General features: G+C 43.9%; 1 protein-coding gene across 1 annotated transcript in view; it reads left to right on the forward strand.

The window, feature by feature from the left end:
• Window positions 1-18,398, forward strand: part of LOC137325309 (lysosome membrane protein 2-like) — a 65,495-nt gene that overhangs the window by 20,525 nt on the left and 26,572 nt on the right. The window contains exons 3-7 of the mRNA XM_067990251.1: window positions 8,638-8,785; window positions 9,763-9,954; window positions 11,456-11,547; window positions 11,878-11,997; window positions 17,061-17,239. Coding sequence (XP_067846352.1) covers window positions 8,638-8,785; window positions 9,763-9,954; window positions 11,456-11,547; window positions 11,878-11,997; window positions 17,061-17,239 — 731 coding nt within the window. The remainder of the gene's footprint in view (window positions 1-8,637; window positions 8,786-9,762; window positions 9,955-11,455; window positions 11,548-11,877; window positions 11,998-17,060; window positions 17,240-18,398) is intronic.

An 18,398-nucleotide genomic window follows, 5' to 3' on the forward strand; every position in this document is an offset into this window, starting at 1 on the left:
CATTGTTATTGGATAATATCCGCTCATGAAAGCCTGAAGGGAGAAATGCAAATGTTGAATGCACAACATTTGGGCTATTCTCTGGGTGGACTGGAGCATGCTACTTGGAAAACTTTGAATTTTTCCATTTTAAATATCGTGCATTCTGGTTAATTTTTAAGCATTTCACAATTTTTTTTTTGATTTAATGATCTAAGTGATATTTTGGATTTTTCAACAGAGCAACCTTCAAGTGTCAGCCGTGGCTCAATGGTGGCAATCTTGCCTCTGTCATAGAATCATCGTAGGTACAGCACAGGAGGGGGCCATTCGGCCCTTCCTACCTGTGCCAGCTCTTTGAAAGAGCTATCCAATTCCTCTACTCTTTGCCCATAGCCCTGTAAATTTTTTCCTTTCAAGTATTTATCTAATTCCTTTTTGAAAGTTACCAATGAATCTGCTTCCACCAACCTTTTCAGGCAGTGCATTCCAGATCATTATAATTCACGTGTTTCCTCATGTCGCCTCTCTTTTGCTGACCACCTTAAATCTGTGTCCTCTGGTTACCGACCCTTCTGCCACTGGAAACAGTTTCTCCTCATTTACTCTGTCAAAACCTTTCATGATTTTGAACACCTCTATCAAATCTCCCCTTAACCTTCTGTTCTCAGGAGAACCACCTCAGCTTCTCCAATCGCTCCACATACCTGAAATTGCACATCTCTGGCACCATTCCAGTAAATCTCTTCCGCACCCTCAAGTCTTGACATCCTTCCTAAAGGGTGGTGCCCAGAATTCAACACAATACTCCAGCTGAGGCCTAATCAGTGTTTTATAAAGGTTCAGCGTAACTTCCTTGCTTTTGTACTCTCTGCCTCTATTAATAAAGCCCAGGATGCCATATGCTTTAACATCCTTATCAACCTATCCTGCCACCTTCAAAGATTTGTGCACATACACCCCCAGGTCACCATGTTGCTGCACCCACTTCAAATTTGTACCATTTAGTTTGTATTGCCTCTCCTCATTCTTCCTACCAAAATGTATCACTTCTCTCCATTAAATTCCTCCTGAAGTCTGTTACTATCCTCCAATTGACTAAAGTGCTTTGGGACGTCTTCATGTCTTGAAAGGTGCTATATAAATGCAATCTGTCTTTCACCTAAAGTCTATAGTCACTTTCCCTTTCTTTTTCCTTACTCTTGTACTCCAACCCCCTTGCAATAAAGGCCACCATGCCATTTGCTTTCCTAATTGCCCGCTGTACCTGCATGCTAACTTTTTGTGTTTCTTAGAGTCATAGAAAGTTATGGGCACAGAAGGAGGCCATTCAGCCCATCGCGTTCATGCTGGCTGAAAAAGAGCTATCCAGCTTAATCCCACGTTCCAGCACTTGGTCTGTAACCCTGTATGTTATGGCACTTCAAGTGCACATTCAAATACTTTTTAAATGAGTTGAGCGTTTCTGCCTCTACCACCCTTTCCAGACTCACACTGCCCTCTGGTTGAAAACATTTCTCCTCAGCTCCCCTCAAATCCTTCTACCAATCACTTTAAATCTATGCCCCCTGGTTATTGACCCCTCTGCTAAGGGAAATAAGGAGGATCTATTTAGTCCTGGCATAATTTTATAAAGCTCAATTAAATCTCCCATAGCCTCATTTTTTTTTTCCCAAAGAAAACAACCCCAGCCTATCCAATCTTTTCTCATAGCTAAAATTCTCCAGCCCTTGCAATATCCTCATAAATCTCCTCTGCGCCCTCTCTAGTGCAATCACACCTTTCCTGCAATGTGGTGACCAGAACTGTACACAGTACTCAAGCTGTGGCCTAACCAATGTTTTATTCAGTTCCAGCATAGCCTCCCTGCTCCTGCTTTCTACGCCTTGGCTAATAAAGGAAAGTATCCCGTATGCCTTTTTCACCACCTCACCCATCTGTCCTGCTACCATTCAGGGATCTGTGGACATGCACTCCAAGGTCCCTCCGTTCCTCTACACCTCTCAGTATCCTCCCATTTATTATGTACTCCCTTGCCTTGTTTGCCCTCCCCAAATGCGTTACCTAATACTTCTCTGGATTGAATTCCATTTGCCATTTTTCTGCCCACCTGACCAGTCCATTGATATGTTCCTGCAGTCCAGCTTTCCTCCTCACTATCAACCACATGGTCACTTTTTGTATCATCTGCAAATTTCTTGATCAAGCTCCCACATTCAAGTCCAAATCATTAATATATACCACAAAAAGCAAGGGACCTAGTAGTGAGCCTTGCGGGACCCCACTGGAAATAGCCTTCCAGTCGCACAAACACCTGTCAACCATTACCCTTTTGCTTCCTGCCACTAAGCCAGTTTTGGATCGAACTAGCCACTTTCCCTTGGATCCCATGGGCTTTTTTTGACCAGTCTGCCATGTGGCACCTTATCAAAAGCCTTGCTAAACTACATCAAATGTGTTACCCTCCTTGTTACCTCTTGTACCAGGATACTGAAGTCTCTGGACACCAACATTTAATATTTTCTCACCATTTAAAAAATATTCTGTTTTTCTATTACGACCAAAGTGAATAACATCACATTTCTCCACATTATACTCCATCTGCCACCTTCTTGCCCACTCACTTAACCTGTCTATATGCCTTTGCAGACTCTTTGTCCTCACAGCTTACTTTCCCACCAAACTTTGCATAGTCAGCAAACTTGGATACACTACACTCGGTCCCTTCATCAATGTCATTAATAAAGATTGTAAATACCTGAAGCCCCAGCACTAATCCTTGCAGCACCCCATTAGTTACAGCCTGCCAACCTGAAAATGACCCGTGTATCCCTACTGTTTTCTGTCTGTTAACCAATCCTCTATCCATGCTAATATGTTACCCCCAACTCCATGAGCCCTTATCTTGCACAACAACCTTTTATGTGGCACCTTATTGAATGCTTTTTGAAAATCCAAATACACAAATCCACTGGTTTTCCTTTATCCACTCTGCTAGTTACATCCTCAAAAAACTCTAATAAATTTGTCAAACACAATTTCCCTGTCATAAAACCAATCATGTTATGATGTTCCAAGTGCCCTGTTATCACTTCCTTAATAATGGATTCCAGCATTTTCCTGACGACTGATACCAGGTTAACTGGCCTGAAGCTCCGTTTTCTCTCCCTCTCTTGAATAGTGGGGTTGCATTTGCTACCTTCCAATCCACTGGGACCGTTCTAGAATCTAGGGAATTTTGGAAGATCATAACCAATGCATCCACTATCTCTGCAGCCACCTCTTTTAGAACCCTCAGATGTAGGCCATCAGGTCCATGGGATTTATCAACTTTTAGTCCCATTAGTTTCTAAAGTATTTTTTCTCCACTGATACTATTACTTTAAGTTCCTCACTCATTAGCCTTTGGTTCCTCACTCTGGTATGTATGCTTTTTGTGTCTTCTACTGTGAAGACATTAACAAAATATTTAACGTCTCTGCCATTTCCTGATTTCCCCATTACATTTTCTCCTGTCTCAGTCTCTAGGGGACCAACGTTTACTTTTGCTACTCCTTTTTACATGTAGAAGCTCTTAGAATCTGTTTTTATATTTCTTGTAAGGAATCTTACAACACCAGGTTATAGTCCAACAATTTTATTTTAAAATCACAAGCTTTCGGAGATTATCCCCTTCGTCAGGTGAATCACCTGACGAAGGGGATAATCTCCGAAAGCTTGTGATTTTAAAATAAAATTGTTGGACTATAACCTGGTGTTGTAAGATTCCTTGCATTTGTCCACCCCAGTCCATCACCGGCATCTCCACATCATTTATATTTCTTGCCAGTTTACTTTCATATTCTATTTTCTCCTTTATCAATTTTTTTGCTCGTCCTTTGCTGGTTTCTAAAACTCTCCAATCCTCAGGCTTACTACTCTTCTGGGCAACATTCTAAGCCTTTTCTTTTAATCTAATACTATCCTTAACTTTAGCCACGGATGAATCACTTTTCCTGTGGAGTTTTTATTTCTCAATGGAACGTATATAATCAGCCATCGTACCCTTTAATTTCCCAATCTACCTTAGCCAATTCACCCCTCATACCTATGTAATTGGCGTTATTTAAGTTTCAGACTTAAGTACGTAACTCTCAAATTGAATGTGAAATTCATCATATTATGATCACTCTTCCCCAGGGGATCCTTTACTGCGAGATTACTAATTAACCCTGTTATATCACACAATACAAGATCCAAAATAGCTTGTTCCCAGATTGGTTCCATGACGTTTTGCTCTATGAAACCGTCTCAAATGCATTCCATTAACTCGTCCTCCAGACTACCTTTGCCAATTTGATTGGCCCAGTCTATATATGAAGATTAAAGTCCCCCATGATTACTGCATTACCTTTGTTATAATCTATTATTTCATGATTAATACTGTCCTACTGTATAGCTTCTATTGGGGGTCTATAAACTACTACCATCAGTGTTTTCTGCCCCTTGTTTCTTATTTCCACCCATATTGATTCTACTTCCTGATCTTCCGAGCCAAGATCCTTTATTATGGCTGCACCCCCTCCTTTTCCATTCTGTCTGTCTTTTCTAAACATGTTTCCTGGAATATTTAGTTCCCAATCTTGGTCTCTTTGCAACCACATCTCCGTAATGGCTACGAGATCAAACCCATCTCTTCTTGTGCATCTAATTCATCTATCTTGTTACGAAGGCTATGAGCCCCGACAACATCCCTGCTGTAGTGCTGTAGATTTGTGCTCCAGAACTAGCTATGCCTCCAGCCAAACTGTTCCAGTACAGCTACAACACTGGCATCTACCCAACAATGTGGAAAATTGCCCAGGTATGTCCTGTCCACAAAGCAGGACAAATCCAATCCGGCCAATTACCGCCCCATCGGTCTACTCTCAATCATCAGCAAAGTGATGGAAGGTGTCGCCGACAGTGCTATCAAGCGGCACTTAGTCACCAATAACCTGCTCACCAATGCTCAGTTTGGGTTCCACCAGGACCACTCAGCTCCAGACCTCATTACAGCCTTGGTCCAAACATGGTTAAAAGAGCTGAATTCCAGAGGTGGGGTGAGAGTGGCTGCCCTTGACATCAAGGCAGCATTTGACCGAGTGTGGCACCAAGGAGCCCTAGTAAAATTGAAGTCAATGGGAATCGGGGGGGGCAAACTCTCCAGTGGCTGGAGTCATACCTAGCACAAAGGAAGATGGTAGTGGTTGTTGGAGGCCAATCATCTCAGCCCCAAGACATTGCTGCAGGAGTTCCTCAGGGCAGTGTCCTAGGCCCAACCATCTTCAGCTGTTTCATCAATGACGTTCCTTCTATCATAAGGTCAGAAATGGGGATGTTTGCTGATGATTGCACAGTGTTCAGTTCCATTCGCAACTCATCAAATAATGAAGCAGTCCATGCCCGCGTGCAGCAAGACCTGGACAACATCCAGGCTTGGGCTGATAAGTGGCAAGTAACATTCGTGGCAGGCAATGACCATCTCCAACAAGAGAGTTTAACCACCTATCCATGACATTCATCGGCATTAGCATCGCCGAAACCCCCACCATCAACATCCTGGGGGTCACCATTGACCAGAAACTTAACTGGACCAGCCACATAAATAGTGTGGCTACAAGAACAGGTCAGAGGCTGGATATTCTGCAGCGAGTGGCTCACCTGACTCCCCAAAGCCTATCCACAGTTTACAAGGCACAAGTCAGGTGTGTGATGGAATACTGTCCACTTGCCTGGATGAGTGCAACTCCAACGACACTCAAGAAGCTCGACACCATCCAGGACAAAGCAGTCCACTTGATTGTCACCCCATCGACCACCCTAAACATTCATTCCCTTCACCACCAGCACACCATGGTTGCAGTGTGTACCATCCACAGGATGCACTGCAGCAACTTGCCAAGGCATCTTCAACAGCACCTCCCAAACCCGCGACCTCTACCATCACATGGGAACAACGCCACCTGCACGTTCCCCTCCAAGTCACACACCATCCCGACTTGGAAATATATCGCCGTTCCTTCATTGTCGCTGGGTCAAAATCCTGGATCCCTACCTAACAGCACTGGGGGAGAACCTTCACCACATGGACTGCAGCGGTTCAAGAAGGCGGCTCACCACTACCTTCTCGAAGGCAATTAGGGATGGGCAATAAATGCTGGCCTTGCCAGTGACGCCCACATCCCATGAACAAATTTCTTTTAAAAATGCTCCATGCATTCACAAAGAGCCTTTAATTTTGACTTTTTTCCTGCTTGGACCCTCCTTATTGGTAAACTCTATCCCTACTTGCCACACTGCTTATTTTTACCCAAATCACTACACGACTCTGTTGCCTTGACTTTGACTTTTCTTGTTAGATTTCTAAATTTCCCCTCACCTGACCACCTCCCCACCTTTTTTTAAATTTACAGTGCTATCTACAGCTCTAGTTATTCGATTCGCCAGATGCTGGTCCCAGCCAGGTATAAGTGGAGCCTGTCGCAACAGAACAGCTCCCTCTTTCCCCAGTACTGGTACCAGTGCCCCATGAATCGAAACTACTCTTCTCACCACTTTGAGCCATGCATTTATCTCTCTGATCTGTTTGCCCCATGCCAATTTGCATGTGGCTCAGTTAGTAATCCAGAGATTATTAGCTTTTTGAAGTTCTGATTACTTTAGACCCTAGCTCCTCAAACTGTCTCAGCAGAACCCCATTCTTAGTTCTACCTATGTCATTGGTTCTTATGTGGACCATGACAACTGGATCCTCCCCTGCATGCTCAAAGTTCTTTAGAATTACAAGGCATGTGAGTTGAATACACATGCAGATGCTGAAATGAAAGACTTGGATGTTGCAGTACAAACATATTCTTGCTTTTTAGAATACTTATTTTAAACTAAAAATAATGTTGGTGTTCATCTGGCAATTTGATTTGCTGTTTTCTTACTGACATTAACTTGTTGCAGTATAATTGGGTTTCGTCTTACTTCATGACTCATGCCCTTAACGCCTCCTCGGATCTCATGGTACTTGCTCAGCAGGAAAAATATTTATTGTGATGTTTGATACGTTGCAAGTTCTTGCATTGACTTAATTTTCCCTCTTCCTCCCACTCTACTGAGTGCAGACATGTGGGTCGTTGTGGACCTGTTGGGCCGAATGGACTGTTTCTGTACTGCACATTCGATGTAGTGTTGTCTGTCATGAGTGAACACTAAATTTGTCATCTGTTAACAGCCTCCTCCAGTTCTAACAAAACTTTATTAATATTGTTCCTCTTGATACTGTTTTTATGAACTATCCTACATAATTATGACATGCCTAAGAATAACTTCAAAATACTTTTTAGCAGATTAAATTTTAAGCTCAAGTTTGTGGGGATGGAATGGGAGTCTGCTGTCTGCCCCAGATTGTTGTTGGCTAAGTCAAGTAGCAACATGAAGCCGCTCCAAATAACCTTAGTGAGGAGACCCTTCCACAGCTCTGTGCTGTCAGATTGTTTGCCTATCACCCAGCCTGAGTGTTCAATTCCTCCAGCTAAACGTGGCTGAGGGAGGAGTGGAGTTTGTGGTGGGGGTTGATGAATTCAATTTTCCCATTGATTCCACCTTCCTCCCTGCCAACTGTCTTTGGTTGGACCAAGCTGCCAGCTACATCCCTGAGTCCTGTTCAACCTCAAGTTGATTTTCTGACACTCTCCATCCCAAGACCATTTGCTTCCACCTCCTTAGCATCATCTGTCACTGAGAGTCGAGTGCCCTTTGTTAACCTCCAGACTTAATTTTATTTCAGTGCTCTCCCTGCCCAGCCCCCTCCCTCACCAGTTCATCCAAAACTCTGCCTCAAATCTTTACCCCATTCTTGCTCTATGTCTCCAATGCCTCACTTAAAATTCTTTGCTGTATTTTTAAATCCCTCCATAGTTTTTCCTGGCCCCTCCCTAACTTCCTCCAGCTCTAAAACCCCTCCCTGAAACTACTCTCTTGACCCCCTAGCCTTTTGTGCCTCCCACCACATCATCAGTAATTAGGAAATGCTGCTTCCCCCTCCCCTCACTTCCCTTCCCTAATCCAGGGCACTCAAGCCAATTGTAGCTTCCCTATTGTTGCCCCAGATGAGATTGGCTAATTTGACATGGACCAGGGATTTAAGTGTCAGTTTAGATCATTTGATAATACTTTCCTGAGTCAAAGATGTAATCTCGGCTGAACTAAGACAGTGCTGCATTGTTGGATGTGCACTTTCAGAAGAGACACTAAACTGAGACCCTATATGTCTATTCAGGCAGCCATTAAAGATCTCATGGCACTTTTTATAAAGTGAAGGTCTCGCCCGGTTTTGTGGCTGACATTGATCCATTAATCAACACCACCACAACAGATTAACTGGTCACTTATTTCATTGTTGTCTGTGGGCAAATTAGCTGCTGTTTGCCCTCTATAAAACAGAGATGAAACCTTTCCCCCTTTTCACTCCTTCCCAAACAGTATGGCTCAATTACTTGCTGACTAAACTCTGAGGCATAAAGCCACCCGCGGGGGGGCGGGCGGGGGGAAGAGAAGAATGTTTTTTATGTGTGTGAGTAATTATCCATGCTTTCTGAGCCTTAATTAGTTTCCTAAATGGTAACTAACTTTAGCATAATCTTTCAGAGAATATAGACCTAAAGAAAATGTGACATTTATGAATGATGGAAAGGTGGTGTTTGCTATCACCCCAAAGACGTATGTGTTTGTTCCTGAGTTGTCCACTGGAGACCCTGAAACTGACTTGATTCGGACAGTGAATATTCCAGTTGTGGTGAGTTGCTGACTTTTTTTTGTTTTTAACTCGATTTCTTAAACATCCCAAGATACCGTCAGATTAACATGCAGATATTTGAGAACTTTTGAGTTTGAGCTGTTTCTGATTTTTAATGGACTTTGGAACCAGAAAGTGTTTTAGCAATAACCTCCTGATTTTGGTTATGGAATTTCAGATGATTGAAAAGGAGGTTTTTTTTCTCTGTCAGCAACTGATGGGTGCAGTATATCTGAAGTGCACTGCACCTGTGAGGAGGCAGCTGTCCCAATGGCTCGGGAACTCCAGGCTGGACCTTTGTGCCTCTAAACAATAAAGGGAGGAAATTGACGCCTGCAGCTGTACTTTGTTCCTTTGACGTCAGGGCATTCTGATGGAGATCAGTAGCCGACCAAGTGCTTGAAATTGTCCTCTAAGAAGATGCAGTTAAGTGCACTCACTTAACTGCTTCATCCTTGGCCTGCTCCTGGAACTTCTGTGGATCCTCTGGTTGGCCTGGGGTGGGTGTAAGCCGTAGAGCCAAGTTTTCACGAGCCCCACTGCTGAAGTGCCATCGAGCAGATCTGCTGGCGAATGAGGGGGGGGGGATGCTGGAAACACCCCTTCCCCCACCTCATTAGTATAGCAATGTTGGGTCTGTGCCTCCTACAGATACAGATTCAGTTAGATAACTAGAGAGAGCACCAGGCAATCCTGGGGCCATGCAATGGCAGGGAAGAGATCTGACACAAAAGGTCTCTGCTATTCTCTCTGCCCTGCACCTGGGCAATGCCTCCTCCCGCACCCGCACCCCCCCCCCCCATGCCAACCACTGCAAGGTGCAAGGCAGTGGAAAATCTACCCTATTGAGTATTCAACTATGTAAAGAGAAAATTCTGTTCTAAGTCAACTAAATACAAATATATGAAAGCTGCAAATTACTTTCATTTTAGTTTATACTTGAATTGATTTACTTTTATTTTTTTTGTTGTAAATAGACTGTTATGAATATGGTCAGATATTCCAGTTCCCAGACCATACTGGCAGAAGCTCTGGTAACATTCGAAAGAGAGGGTCTTTTCACAATGCGAACCGTACATGAGTTTCTTTGGGGTTACAAAGATCCAGTACTTGCAGCCATTCATTTAGTCATAAAGGACATTGATGAGTATTTTGGACTCTATCATAAGGTAAGCCATTCTTGCACTTGGCTCACATGTAAATGAAGATAAGCTGTGACCGCTGGGAATCAGAAATAACTGAAAATGCACAGCAATTCAGTCAATATTTTGAAAAGGAAAGAATGGTAACTTTTCAAATCCAGTTCTGATGACATCTTTGCCTTCAGATGTTCACTCTGGTTTGTTTAATTTTTTCACCTTTTTTAATTTAGGGTGGCTGTGTCTTTTTGCTTGGTACTGCCTAGTTTCTGAAATTTTTGGAAGCCTCCTAACTAACACATTCTAAATAGCTCTTTTAGTGTGCATGTGTCTGTCCTTGAATGTAATAGAATCTGAGTTCAAGAAAGACCATCAATGCACAAACTTGAATGTAGCATTTTTTTTAAAGGAACAAAAATCAGTTTACTGCAATTGTTCCTCAGACATAGGAACAGGAGTAAGCCATTCAGCCCCTCGTGCCTGCTCCGCCATTTGATAAGATCATGGCTGATCTGTAATCTAACTCCATATACCTGCCTTTGGCCCATATCCCTTAATGCCTTTGGTTGCCAAAAAGCTATCTATCTCAGATTTAAATTTAGCAATTGAGCTAGTATCAATTGCCGTTGGTGGAAGAGAGTTCCAAACTTCTACCACCCTTAGTGTGTAGAAGTGTTTTCTAATTTCGCTCCTGAAAGGTCTGGCTCTAATTTTTAGACTGTGCCCCCCTACTCCTAGAATCCCCAACCAGCGGAAATAGTTTCTCTCTCTTCACCCTTCTGTTCCCCTTAATATCTTTATAAACTTTGATCAGATCACCCCTTAACCTTCGAAACTCCAGAGAATACAACCCCAATTTGTGTAATCTCTCCTCATAACTTAACCCTTGAAGTCCGGCTATCATTCTAGTAAACCTACGCTGCACTCCCTCCAAGGCCAATATGTCTTTCCGAAGGTGCAGTGTCCAGAACTGCTCACAGTACTCCAGGTGCGGTCTAACCAGGGTTTTGTATAGCTGCAGCATAACTTCTGCCCCCTTGTACTCTAGTCCTCTAGATATAAAGGCCAACATTCCATTAACCGTCTTGATTATTTTCTGCACCTGTTCATGACACTTCAATGATCTATGTACCTGAACGCCTAAGTCCCTTTGGACATCCACTGTTTTTAACTTTTTACCATTTAGAAAGGACCCTGTTCTATCCTTTTTTGATCCAAAGTGGATGACCTCACATTTGTCTACATTGAATTCCATTTGCCACAATTTTGCCCATTCACCTAATCTATCAATATCGCCAGTGAGTATTTTTAAGCCAATTGTGTTTCCCCACTTGTCTGGCCTGATGCATCTGTACATTCCTATAGTTTATGTACCATTATTGGTATTTCAATAATAGATTTTGTGTGGAGAGGGAGGAAATTAAATTACTAAAATTGCATTTTGAAAAGTTTCTAACATGTCAGATGACCTATTTTCTTTGTGCACTAGGTTGCTTTACAATAATTCTTTCCATAATGCATCATTTTTTAGATGAATGGGACAGCTGATGGTCGTTATGCTTTTCTCACGGGGAAAGAAAACTACAAAGATTTTACTCGAATTATTGAATGGAAGGGCAACAAGTAAGTTATTTTCTTAGGTTTTTAATGTTCAATCTGGAAACTTTAAACTAGGGGCGAGTTCTAGCTAATTCATTTATCGTAGAATATTCAGCGTTCCCAACTTGATGTGGGATAAGGTACAGAATTATCAATTACGTTCTTTGATCATAATGAAATTTAATATACAGATCACTTTTATAAATGTAGAATTGCCAGTGCATCTCATACATATTGGTGGCTGCTTTTATTCCTTTTTTTTACAGCTCAAACAGAAGACCTTTCCTTCTAACTTTTTCTTTTTGTTTTCTCCACCCCCCCCCCCCCCCCCCCCCCCAAAAAAATATTCTTTAGGTCACTGGATTGGTGGACAACAGATATGTGCAATATGATTAATGGCACTGATGCTACTTCCTTCCACCCATTAATAACAAAAAATGAAACCCTTCACTTCTTTTCTTCAGATCTTTGCCGGTAAGAATAGGTTGATTGTGTGTATGTGTATTACATTCCACCAAATAATTAACATGGTTTGTTGCATGCAACTAGGAGTACTGGTAAATATGCAAAGCTGATATGATCAGCAACAGCTTGCATTTATAATGGCGCCTTTTAATGTGATCCAACAAGCCAAGGTGCGTATTAGACAAACTTTGACACCGAGCCAAGCAAGAAGTTATTAGGACAGGATGACTAAAAAGCTTGGTCAAAGAGGTAGGTTTTAAGGAACATCTTAAAGGAAGAGAGAGAGATGGAGAGGCAAAGGTTTAGGGAGGTAATTCCAGAGCTTTATGGCTTAGGCAGCTGAAACACAGCTACCAGTGGTAGGGTGAAGGAAGTGGGGCATGCGCAAGAGGCCAGAACTGGAGGAACGCAGAGTTCTCAGAGGGTTGTAGGGCTTGGGGAGGTTACAGATAGGGAGGGGTGAGACCATGGAGGGATTTGAACACTATATCATTTTTTCTCCTGCATATTTCTCCTTTTTTTTTTCTCTCCTTTATTTCCCCTTTTCCTTCTCTGTTCCAAAAACACCTTTTTGATTTTCAAGGCAGGAGAATGATTTGAGAGCAGCACCATTGCTGGTTGGAAAGGGATGCTGCTGGGAAAGCCTTCTTTTAATCTGGAGTTTTGGCTCACCTTTTAGCCACTGGCCTGCATCACACCCACAGAGGCCTGCATACAATTGTTGCCCTACTGAATCTTTTTTCTACTTTTAGCATGTTAAAATATTTGCAGTTTTCCAGCTTGTGTTTAGTATGCTTTCTGATCACTTTTTAAAGAGGAATGTGATTCCCTCATTGGGAGGGGATTAGGAAAGTGTTTTGTAATACATTGATCTTGAACTATTGTCTTTGGGCGCATTTGGAATTGTGACATTCTGGATGTTTGCCAATCTGTTAGGAAAGCAAAAGTTTGATTATTCATGCAGCTTGTACTTCAAGTCCTTCAGAGCTACATTGCAATTTTATCTGAATGTGTGTTTATTGTTTGGGGTCCCCTGTTTGCCTCTGCTACTTATTGTCTTGAGCATACTGGCCAGGAAAGTCCTAGTTCCAACCCAGCCTGTGCTTTTTTTTTTATTCGTTCATGGGATGTGGGCATTGCTGGCGAGGCCGGCATTTATTGCCCATCCCTAATTGCCCTTGAGAAGGTGGTGGGGAGCCGCAGCCTTGAACTGCTGCAGTCCGTGTGGTGACGGTTCTCCCACAGTGCTGTTAGGAAGGGAGTTCCAGGATTTTGACCCAGCGACGATGAAGGAATGGCGATATATTTCCAAGTCGGGATGGTGTGTGATTTGGAGGGGAACGTGCAGGTGGTGTTCCCATGTGCCTGCTGCTCTTCTTCTAGGTGGTAGAGGTCGCGGGTTTGGGAGGTGCTGTCGAAGATGCCTTGGCGAGTTGCTGCAGTGCATCCTGTGGATGGTACGCACTGCAGCCACTGTACGCCGGTGGTGAAGGGAGTGAATGTTTAGGGTGGTGGATGGGGTGCCAACCAAGCGGGCTGCTTTATCTTGGATGGTGTCGAGCTTCTTGAGTGTTGTTGGAGCTGCACTCATCCAGGCAAGTGGAGAGTATTCCATCACACTCCTGACTTGTGCCTTGTCGATGGTGGAAAGGTTTTGGGGAGTCAGGAGGTGAGTCACTCACCGCAGAATACCCAGCGTCTGACCTGCTCTCGTAGCCACGGTATTTATATGGCTGGTCCAGTTAAGTTTCTGGTCAATGGTGACCCCCAGGATGTTGATGGTGGGGGATTCGGCGATGGTAATGCCGTTGAATGTCAAGGGGAGGTGGTTAGACTCTGTCTTGTTGGAGATGGTCATTGCCTGGCACTTATCTGGTGCGAACGTTACTTGCCACTTATGAGCCCAAGCCTTGATGTTGTCCAGGGCTTGCTGCATGTGGGCTCGGACTGCTTCATTATTTAAGAGGTTGCGAATGGAACTGAACGCTGTGCAATCATCAGCGAACATCCCCATTTCTGACCTTATGATGGAGGGAAGGTCGTTGATGAAGCAGCTGAAGATGGTTGGGCCTCGGACACTGCCCTGAGGAACTCCTGCAGCAATGTCTTGGGACTGAGATGTTTGGCCTCCAACAACCACTACCATCTTCCTTTGTGCTAAGTATGACTCCAGCCAGTGGAGAGTTTTCCCCCTGATTCCCATTGACTTCAATTTTACTATGGCTCCTTGGTGCCACACTCTGTCAAATGCTGCCTTGATGTCAAGGGCAGTCACTCTCACCTCACCTCTGGAACTCAGCTCTTTTGTCCATGTTTGGACCAAGGCTGTAATGAGGTCTGGAGCCGAGAGGTCCTGGCGGAACCCAAACTGAGCATCAGTGAGCAGGTTATTGGTGACTAAGTGCCGCTTGATAGCACTGTCGACGACACCTTCCATCACTTTGCTAATTGAGAGTAGACTGATGGGGCGGTAATTGGCCGGATTGGATTTGTCCTGCTTTTTGTGGACAGGACATACCTGGGGAATTTTCCACATTGTCTGGTAGATGCCAGTATTGTAGCTGTACTGGAACAGCTTGGCTCGAGGCGCAGCTCGTTCTGGAGCACAAGTCTTCAGCACTACAGCCGGGATGTTGTCGGGGCCCATAGCCTTTGCTGTATCCAGTGCACTCAGCCCTTGATATCACATGGAGTGAATCGATTTGGCTGAAGACTGGCTTCTGTGATGGTGGGGATATCTGGAGGAGGCTGAGATGGATCATCCACTCGGCACTTCTGGCTGAAGATGGTTGCAAACGCTTCAGCCTTGTCTTTTGCACTCACGTGCTGGACTCCGCCATCATTGAGGATGGGGATGTTTGCAGAGCCTCCTCCTCCCGTTAGTTGTTTAATTTTCCACCATTCACTACTGGATGTGGCAGGACTGCAGAGCTTTGATCTGATCCGTTGGTGGTGGAATCGCTTAGCTCTGTCTATAGCATGTTGCTTCCGCTGTTTAGCATGCATGTAGTCCTGAGTTGCAGCTTCACCAGGTTGGCACCTCGTTTTTCGGTACGCCTGGTGCTGCTCCTGGCATGCTCTTCTACACTCCTCATTGAACCAGGGTTGATCCCCTGGCTTGTTGGTAATGGTAGAGTGAGGAATGTGGCGGGCCATGAGGTTACAGATTGTGCTGGAATACAAATCTGCTGCTGCTGATGGCCCACAGCGCCTCATGGATGCTCAGTTTTGAGCTGCTAGATCTGTTCTGAATCTATCCCATTTAGCACGGTGGTAGTGCCACACAACACATTGGATGGTGTCCTCAGTGCGAAGACGAGACTTCATCTCCACAAGGACTTGTGCGGTGGTCACTCCTACCAATATTGTCATGGACAGATGCATTTGCGACAGGTAGATTGGTGAGGACGAGATCAAGTAAGTTTTTCCCCTCGTGTTGGTTCGCTCACCACCTGCTGCAGGCCCAGTCTGGCAGCTATGTCCTTCAGGACTCAGCCAGCTCGGTCAGTAGTGGTGCTACCGAGCCACTCTTGGTGATGGACATTGAAGTCCCCCACCCAGAGTACATTTTGTGCCCTTGCTACCCTCAGTGCTTCCTCCAAGTGGTGCTCAACATGGAGGAGGACTGATTAATCAGCTGAGGGAGGACGGGAGGTGGTAATCAGCAGGAGGTTTCCTTGCCCATGTTTGACCTGATGCCATGAGATTTCATGGGGTCCAGAGTCAATGTTGAGGACTCCCAGGGCCACTCCCTCCTGACTGTATATCACTGTACCGCCACCTCTGGTGGGTCTGTCCTGCCGGTGGGACAGGACATTCCCAGGTATGATTCTGTGAGTATGGCTATGTCAGGCTGTTGCTTGACTAGTCTGTGGGACAGCTCTCCCAATTTTGGCACAAGTCCCCGGATGTTAGTGAGAAGGACTTTGCAGGGTCGACTGGGCTTGGTTTGCCGTTGTCGTGTCCGGTGCCTAGTGGTCTGATGCCGGGTGGTCCGTCCGGTTTTATTCTTGTGACTTTTCGTAGCGAGATTTTACAACTGAGTGGCTTGCTAGGCCATTTCAGAGGGCAATTAAGAATCAACCTGATCTAATTGGAGGTATCGAAGGGTGCTATAATTGACCCAAATACCACTGTTTAAGGAGGAGAAAATCCTTCTTCCAATGACCGTGCGTGTCTCTGTACATCGGATAGGAACAGACTCTGCTTGTCGCTATCTGCAGTGAATAGCCTGCAACGGAATTGTTACCAATCACCTGTGTAACTGTACCACAGCAAGAAATTCACAGCTTGCGGAGAGGGGTCAATTACTGTAATGTTTAGAAGGCTCCCATTATATCAAGATTTTTAAAATAAAAACAGCGAATGCTGGCAACACTCACCAGGTCAGGCAGCAACTGTGGAGAGAGAAATAGGGTTAGCGTTTCAGGTCAATGACCTTTCATCATATGAAGATGGTTTGCCATCCAGCATGTGATTGATTGACATTAAGGTGAGATGTTCAATGTGAAGAAAACTTTTAAAGCAAAGGAGCACTAACTGTTCATTTTGTAGAACAGAAAATGTTAAGTAGTAAAAGACCCTTTTGTAAACTGTTATCCCTTTTTAACTGAGCAGCTTCTGCTGCTGGTTCAATATTTGTGCTCGATGGCTCTGAGGCAGAATGTGACTGTTTCAGACTGTGCAGCTTGGCAGTCTGGCCAGAGACCTTTCCTGATGCCTAAGTCCCATAAAGGCCAACAACAGAGAAACCATATTGTTGGTCCATGTGAGCAGGCTGATGGGTCAGTCTACCCAGCTGAAACTCAGTGTCTGAGCTGACTCTTGGCACGTGCTGTTTGTATTGCCTGCCATCTTCAGAATTGATCAGAGGTAACTTGAGGTGAGAGGGAACCCCCTGCCAGAGCGTTTTGGTGCCTTCTGATAATAGGAGCATTGGTTCCATTATGTAGCTGTTTTTGAGTTTATTTTTGGATTCTACATTGTCTTGGTGTTCTTCCTTTTTGAAAACAATAATGTCTGCTTTTAAATGTGTCTGATTGCTTTTCATTTTGGAAATATTTCTCCTCCAGGTCTCTCTACGCTACTTTTGAGAAGGCGCTTAGTGTTAAAAGGATCCCAGCCTTTCGATACGTGCTGCCAAGAGAGACTTTTGCCAATGTTTCTGAGAACCCAGCAAATTCTGGTTTCTGTGTTCCAGCTGGCAACTGCCTGGGATCAGGTGTTTTGAACGTGAGCACATGCAAGCAAGGTAACTGGCTTAAAGTTATCTGTTAAATGATTGGGGGGGGTTTCTGGATTTTCCAAGATGAAATTAAAGTTTTTATTGACTAATGTTAGAACACCAAGGTTTTTAGATTTGTCCTTTAAGCATTTATCATTGCTGCTTATAATGTTACAAAGCAGAGAACTCTGTTCAGTCACATACTGTAGTCTGCACTACCGTTTTAGATACTGAAATTAATCTAAGCTGACACTTCAGTGCAGTACTTAGAGTGCTGCACTGACGGAGGTGTGTCTTTCAAATGATAAACCGAGGCCATGACTACCTTCTCAGGTGGGCGTAAAAGATCCCACGGCACTATTTCGAAGAGGAGCAGGGAAGTTCACCTCAGCATCCTGGCAAATATTTATCCCTCAACCAACACTTTTATGTATAAAAAAATTATCTGGCCATTGTCTCATTGCTGTTTGTGGGACCTTGCTGTGTGCAAATTACATTACAATTACTACACTTAAATTATATCATTAGTTGTAAAGTGCTCAGATTGTGAAAGGTGCTATATCAATGCAGGTTCTTTTGAAATTAGTAAGTGTTCCAATTTCTTTATTTGAAATTACTACTAGAAATATGGCAATGTTTGTAAAATTCATTGTAGCTATATCATCATTGGGACAAAAAGCAAAAAACTGCAGATGCTGGAAATCTGAAACAACAAAAATAGAAAACATACATGTGCATGCACACACCCAATAACCTTACGGAAAACTGGTGAAGGGATATATCAGCATAAGACAAGAGGAGGCATTGAGAGAAATCAAAGGAATAGTAGATATTCCAAAACAGTTGCTTTGTTTGTTTTGAAGGTGGTGTTTGATTTGAGGGTTTATTGTTGGCCGGGATGCTGGGAGAACCAATGCCTTTGAATAGTTCCATAGGATCACTTCCACCAGAGCAGGCAGACTGGGCCTCGGTTTAACATCTTAACCAAAAGTGTCAGCCAGGAATATGCACTCAGTACCTGGAGTGGGGCTTGAACTCTCAAACTGACTGAGGCGAGAGTACTACCACTGGGCCAAGCTGACACTCAAGTAGTTATTTGTGTTGTCTATTTCTCTGCTCCTAGATATCTAATTTTATTTTAGTGTAGCAGATCACCATTTGATAGCAGTCAATCTAACCTTTTCTT

The sequence above is a fragment of the Heptranchias perlo genome, chromosome 1 (genome assembly GCF_035084215.1).
Source record: "Heptranchias perlo isolate sHepPer1 chromosome 1, sHepPer1.hap1, whole genome shotgun sequence".
NCBI classification, from domain to species: Eukaryota; Metazoa; Chordata; class Chondrichthyes; order Hexanchiformes; family Hexanchidae; genus Heptranchias; species Heptranchias perlo.